General features: G+C 47.6%; 1 protein-coding gene across 1 annotated transcript; it reads right to left on the reverse strand.

Annotated features, from left to right (window-relative positions):
* Positions 1 to 4,205: 4,205 nt before the first annotated feature.
* On the reverse strand, positions 4,206 to 4,733 carry LOC129707524 (tyrosine-protein kinase FRK-like). The gene has a single exon (XM_055652639.1). It carries the CDS (start codon positions 4,629 to 4,631, stop codon positions 4,293 to 4,295), a length of 339 nt encoding a protein of 112 aa, XP_055508614.1. The 5' UTR covers positions 4,632 to 4,733; the 3' UTR covers positions 4,206 to 4,292.
* Between the last annotated feature and the right edge of the window lie 2,575 nt (positions 4,734 to 7,308).

Consider the following 7,308-nt stretch of genomic DNA (forward strand, 5'->3'; position numbering starts at 1 on the left):
TCCACACTGTATCTCTAAAGTCGGAAGTAAAAACCTACCTTCCACAGCCGTTGGGCTTCCTGGTCTATTGTTCCCAGGGACTTTTTATCTCCTGTCTTTTCCCCCCCTACTATATCAGTGTGAATAAAGATCTCAACCTGAAACATCACCAATACATTCCTTCCACAGATGTTGCCTGGCCCGCTGAGTTCCTCCAGCAGTTAGTATTTTGCTGAAGATTTCAGCATCTATGAATGACAACTTCAGTCTCACACCTCACCCACGGCTAACAACGATGAATATACGTCTCGGGAAGAGCTCCTGCCGTTTCTCATTCCAATTAATTATGTTTGTGATATTTAGATAAAAAGCACGAGAGATGCACAGGGACATGGACAGGACGGGTTTAGAGGGATACGGGCCAAACGCAGGCAGGTGGGACGACTGTAGGTGGGACACGCTTGGGCTATCCTTGACTGGTTTTACTTTGCATCAATGTTATTCCCTTACACACTGCAAATGGCTCGATTGTAATCATGTACTGACTTTCCACTGGCTGGTTAGCATGCAACAAAACCTCGGTACATAGAAACATAGAAACATAGAAACTAGGTGCACGAGGAGGCCATTCGGCCCTTCGAGCCTGCACCGCCATTCAATATGATCATGGCTGATCATCCATCTCAGTATCCCGTACCTGCCTTCTCTCCATACCCCCTGATCCCCTTAGCCACAAGGGCCACATCTAACTCCCTCTTAAATATAGCCAATGAACTGGCCTCAACTCTGTACCCTCTGTGGCAGAGAATTCCAGAGATTCACCACTCTCTGTGTGAAAAATGTTCTTCTCATCTCGAAAGGATTTCCGCTGGTCCTGGTTTCCCCAACATAGCTTCCTGCAAGCCTGTCCAACCCCTTAAGAATTTTGTAAGTTTCTATAAGAAGGTACACGTGACAATAAACTGAACTGAATTAAGAATAAGGGGTAAGCAATTTAGAACGGAGACAAGGAAACACTTGGAGTTTAGAAGGATGACAGGGGATCTTATTGAAACATATAAGATTATTAAGGGTTTGGACACGCTAGAGGCAGGAAACATGTTCTTGATGTTGGGGGAGTCCAGAACCAGTGGCCACACAGTTTAAGAATAAGGAGTAAAAGCCATTTAGAACGGAGACGAGGAAACACTTTTTCTCACATGAGTGGTGAGTCTGTGGAATTCTCTGCCTCAGAGGGCGGTGGAGGCCGGTTCTCTGGATGCTTTCAAGAGAGAGCTAGATGGGGCTCTTAAAATTAGCGGAGTCAGGGGATATGGGGAGAAGGCAGGAACGGGGTACTGATTGGGGATGATCAGCCATTCATCAGCTTTTGAATGGCGGTGCTGGCTCGAACGACCAAATGGCCTACTCCTGCACCTATTGTCTATTTTCTATTGTCTAACTGTTGGTCGGCTTGGGCAAGTTGGGCTGAAGTGCCTGTTTCCACACTGTGTGGGTCTATAACTCCATGACTGGGTCATTGAACACACGAGTTGGGGAAATGCTACTTACTGTTATACAGTGCTTACCTGACAAGGCGTAGGCATTCTCTTGGTTGCCGCTTTCCCTGATGATGAACGACCCGTTCACTGTCTGCGTGCAGAGTAGATCTGTTGCTTTGGACCTGCTGAGTTTCCCAGCAAACCAGCTGCACAAAGTAAATCTAGATGGTGTACATGGTGGGACCAGGATACAGTGTGTGCTCTTGTTGGCCAAAGGCCACCAGCATAAATCAAGGTCCAGTCTCACCCCCGGCCACTCCCTCTTCCCCCCTCTCCCATCGGGCAGGAGGTACAGAAGTGTGAAAACGCACACCTCCAGATAGAGGGGCAGTTTCTTCCCAGCTGTTATCAGGCAACTGAACCGTCCTACCACAAACTAGAGAGCGGTCAGAGAAACAGAGACAATAGGTGCAGGAGTAGGCCATTTGACCCTTCGAGCCATTCATAGTGATCATGGCTGATCATCCACAATCAGTACCCCGTTCCTGCCTTCGCCCCATATCCATATCCATTGACTAAACTAAACTAAACTAAGAAGGAACTGCAGATGCTAGAAAATCGAAGGGGAAAATCTTCTCCTTCACTCCATTGTACTCGAGTGTGGCTTTCTTGTATTTGTGTGTAGTATTATTTGATCTGTTTGTGTAACATGACAAACATAGTTTTTCATTGTATCTTGGTGCACGTGACAAGAATGAATCTAAACCTAAAATCGACACAAAATGTCGGAGTAACTCAACGGGTCAGGCAGCATCACTGCAGAAGAAGGAATAAATGACTATCCATGTTCTCCAGAGTTGTTGCCGGACCCGCTGAGTTACTCCTGCACTTTGTGTGTGTTTAAAAAAAAATCTATATCCATCCTGATTTAGAAGCAACCCTGCTGCAGATGCCGGAAATCTGAGCAAAATACAAAGTGCTGGAAGAACTCAGCGAGTCAGGCAGCATCTGTGGAGGGAATGGACCCATCTAGAGTCTGAAGAAAGATCCTGACCCGAAACCTCGTCTGCCCGTTCCCTCCACAGATGCTGCCTGACCCGCTGAGTTCTTCCAGCACTTTGTCTTTTGAATATCTGAAGAACACGAGTCTTTTTTTCTTTTTGCCAACACCAATCACCCAGTGCATCTGTCAGGTCCGCCTGCTCATAGACAACGAGGTCTGTTCTCCTCTGGAAAGTAAAAGCCCTTTCCCACGGTACGAGTTCATTCCATGAGCTCTCCCGAGTTTGCCCTGATTCAAACTTGGAGATTTACGGTAATGGCCACTCGTCGGTACTCGGGGCTCTCGTGGACATTTTTCAACATGTTGAAAAATCTTCACAAGTCTTCCTGTGCTTACCTGCCGTTAGCGAGTCTTCCCGTGTACCTGCCGTTAGCGTTACGAGCCGCTAAGAGACGTCCCCGAGCTCCGACGTACCCGCTACGTTCATTCTCCGTGCTTACCACGAGTTTGATTTTTTTTTAAACTTGGGAGAGTTCTTGGAATGAACTCGTACAGTGGGACATGGTTATTACTTACTTACGTACTGCATATTATGCCTCCCGGCATGTAGGGCAGCAACAAAGGTCCTCCACTCAGTAGTGTCGATTCCTTTATTAGCTGTTTCCGTAACATATTTGTTTTACGATACAGGGTTGTTGGCTCTGTGCTCAACCTCCAACCTGGAGGACCAGTGGATCTCTCTTCGTCTCGCCTCTACCCTTTGACCTGTCCAGCATGGGAGACCCTAACAGGAGATGAATCTCCCGCTGGTGTAGCTCTAGGGGTCACTGAGACACACAAGCTCCCCGACTGTTATTCACTGGAGTTTAGAAGGATGAGGGGGATATCTTATAGAAACATATAACATTATAAAAGGACTGGACAAGCTAGATGCAGGAAAAATGTTCCCGATGTTGGGCGAGTCCAGAACCAGGGGCCACACAGTCTTAGAATAAAGGGGAGGTCATTTAAGACTGAGGTGAGAAAAAAACGTTTTCACCCAGAGAGTTGTGAATTTGTGGAATTGGGCAGTGGAGGCCAAGTCACTGGATGGATTTAAGAGAGAGTTCGATAGAGCTCTAGGGGCTAGTGGAGTCAAGGGATTATGGGGAGAAGGCGGGCACGGGTTATTGATAGGGGACGATCAGCCATGATCACAATGAATGGCGGTGCTGGCTCGAAGGGCCGAATGGCCTCCTCCTGCACCTATTTTCTATGTTTCTACGACCACGACAAGGTTGCAATCCAACGGGGAGTTTGGAAAGTAACGTTCACTGTAAACCCCAACTAGAACTAAAACGCAGGTAGACACAACGTGCTGGAGTAAAACTCAGCGGGACAGGCAGCATCTCTGGAGAGAAGGAATGAGACCCTTCTTCAGACCCGAAACGTTGCGCCCATCCCTTCTCTCCAGAGATGCTGCCTGTCCCGCTGAGTTACTCCAGCACTTTGTGTCTATCTTCGGTGTAAAGCAGCATCTGCGGTTACTTCCTTAACTAAACCGACTGGCAAACCAAGGATCGATGTGAATGAAGTCCCCACACCAGTAATAGTGTCAGGGTTTAAGAGGGAACTGCAGATGCTGGAGAATCGAAGGTTACACAAAAAAGCTGGAGAAACTCAGCGGGTGCAGCAGCATCTATGGAGCGAAGGAAATAGGCAACGTTTCGGGCCTTTCGGCCCGAAATGTTGCCTATTTCCTTCGCTCCATAGATGCTGCTGCACCCGCTGAGTTTCTCCAGCTTTTTTGTGTAACCACCAATAATGTCAGGGTGATTGATGTCAGGGACTCACGGTTCAGTGACCACACTCTCATTGCTGGCGATATAATTAGAGGGGATATATCCTCTGCACTTGCCGCCGTCGTGGCAACTCCGTTTCCTCGCGAACCGCCACGACCTGTCGGAGTCAGCATCGCCGTTCAAGATCTCAAACTGGTCCCCGGTTTGGAAGGAGAGCTCGCCGCTGCTCCTGACCCCGAAGTCGTGGATCGTAGTGAAGAGCGCAGAGCGCCGCCTCTCTCCGCCACCCAACTTTATGGATGGTCGCTGCGAATCCTTCTTGCCATCCCGGCTGCTCCTGGAAGAGGCACTGAGGCAGGGGCACAGCCTCCTGAAGGGGTTGGCCATCGAGAAGGTGGATCTGGGTTTTGGAAGATGCTCCCTCGGTCGATGCAACTTCACCGCGACTTCCTGAAATCACACTGTTGGCTCTTGCAACATCTCCAACTTGCCTTCCTTCCTTCCTCCATGCCCCCTCCCCCCCCCCCGGGTACTCCAAACAATTGGACCCAGGTAGGAAACCCAGTCTCAGGTAGGGTCTCCACCCCAACCCACAACATGTGTAGCTGGTGCATGTTTCTAAATGGCCTCGTTGGGAAAGGGGGAAGTACAGCGGGATCTGGGGGTCCTTGTACATCAGTCTATGAAAGTCTATACATTCAGTTACAGCAGGCAGTGAAGAAAACAAATGGCATGTTGGCCTTTATAACAAGAAGAATTGAACATAGAAACATAGAAATTAGGTGCAGGAGTAGGTCATTCGGCCCTTCGAGCCTGCACCGCCATTCAATATGATCATGGCTGATCTTCCAACTCAGTATCCTGTGCCTTCTCTCCATACCCTCTGATCCCCTTAGCCACAAGGGCCACATCTAACTCCCTCTTAAATATAGCCAGTGAACTGGCCTCGACTATCCTCTGCGGCAGAGAGTTCAAGAGATTCACCACTCTTTGTGTGAAAAAAGTTCTTCTCATCTCGGTTTTAAAGGATTTCCCCCTTATCCTTAAGCTGTGACCCCTTGTCCTGGACTTCCCCAACATCGGGAGCAATCTTCCTGCATCTAGCCTGTCCAACCCCTTAAGAATATAGGAGCAAAGAGGTCCTTCTGCAGTTGTACAGAGCCCTAGTGAGACCACACCTGGCGTATTGTGTGCAGTTTTGGTCCCTAATTTGAGGAAGGACATTCTTGCTATTGAGGGAGTGCAGCGTAGGTTCACAAGGTTAATTCCCGGGGTGGGGGGACTGTCATATGCTGAGAGAATGGAGCGGCTGGGCTTGTACACTCTGGAGTTTATAAGGATGAGAGGTTATCTCGTTGAAACATATAAGATTGTTAAGGGCTTGGACACATTAGAGGCAGGAAACATGTTCCCGATGTTGGGGGAGTCCAGAACCAGGGGCCACAGTTTAAGAATAAGGAGTAAGCCATTTAAAACGGAGACGAGGAAACGCTTCAAGCCAGCACCACCATTCAATGTGATCATGGCTGATCATCCCCAATCAGTACCCCGTTCCTGCCTTCTCCCCATATCCCCTATTTTTAAGAGCCCTATCTAGCTCTCTCTTGAAAGCATCCAGAGAACTTGCCTCCACCGCCCATTGAGGCAGAGAATTCCACAGACCCACCACTCTCTGTGAGAAAAAGTGTTTCCTCGTGTCCTTCTGAATGGCTTACTCCTTATTCTTAAACTGTGGCCCTGGTTCTGGACTCCCCCAACATCGGGAACATGTCTCCTGCCTCTAGCGTGTCCAAACCCTTAACAATCTGAGACTATAACATCATTTACATGGACCTAATTCTGCTCCCATCACTTATGACCTTATGACTTATGGTTGGGAAAGGTTCGGAAGGATATAGGCCAAACCTGGGCAGATGGGACTAGCTTAGATGGGACATCTTGGTCAGCATGGGCAATTTGTGCTGAAGGGCCTGTTTCCGTGCCATGTGACTTGATGACTCTAATCCATTCAAGATTTTTGTTTCATTGAGTGACTTGCCACTTTTCTATAAATGGCGGTGCTGGCTCGAAGGGCCACATTGAAAGACACAGAATGGAAACAGGCCCTTCAGCCCACTTAGTCCACACCAGCCATCGGTCACCTGTTCTCACTAGTTCTATGTTATCCACTCATTTGGGGCAATTTATAGAGGGACAATTAACTTACAAACCTGCACGTCTTTGGGAAGTTGGAGGAAACCAGAGCACCCGAGAGAAAACTGCAAGGGGTATATGAAAACTCCTGAACCATTCTATCAACAACTAGAGATTGGTCCTGAGCTACTATTTATTACATCTAGGCTGGATCACTGTATCGTGCTCTATTTTGGAGTTGCTCGTATTCTTCATCATGGCTGTCTCCAGTTGCGACCTTCAGAAGTTTAGAAGAGCTGCTCTCCTTTCAAACAGGGCACTCGAAACGAGGGAGCACATATCGCCTAACAAACTGTCCTGGGTCTCCCTCCCCCAATGGCTCCAGTATTTTGCTGTCTTCCTCTCAGCTGGGACTTTCCCGAAATGCAAAGTCCAATAACAATATATTTAAGCAATATTAAATCTCTGAATGGGTTCGCCCCGTACATAATATCTCTGTGCTTCATAACCCATACGCTCACAACAATGATACTCAGGTCAACTGGTCAGCTGATCCTGGACCTACCGACATCTAGTCGGAGGCTCAGTTAATATAGGGGCCTTGTTTGTTGCAATGCTCCCCATTCCCAACATTTTGCATTGAAGTTGCCCGCTCAGACAGGCTCCATCGTCCTCTTCAAAACCAGTGTTACAACACATTTGTACTCCCTGGGGGTTGACCATGCCTGAGGCTTTGCTTCTGTTTGTGGTGTTTTTGATGTTTCTTTATTTTACATGTCTTTTCCTACTATTTCTTTTGATTGTTATTTTTGGTTTGTTATTAACTTTTTGTCAATGATTAGTGATGTACAGCACTTTGTTGCAGCTTTGTTTGTTTTTAAAGTGCTCTATAAATAAAATTATTATTATTATTATTACTATCTACCTCACC

The sequence above is a fragment of the Leucoraja erinacea genome, chromosome 21, assembly GCF_028641065.1.
Source record: "Leucoraja erinacea ecotype New England chromosome 21, Leri_hhj_1, whole genome shotgun sequence".
NCBI lineage: Eukaryota > Metazoa > Chordata > Chondrichthyes > Rajiformes > Rajidae > Leucoraja > Leucoraja erinaceus.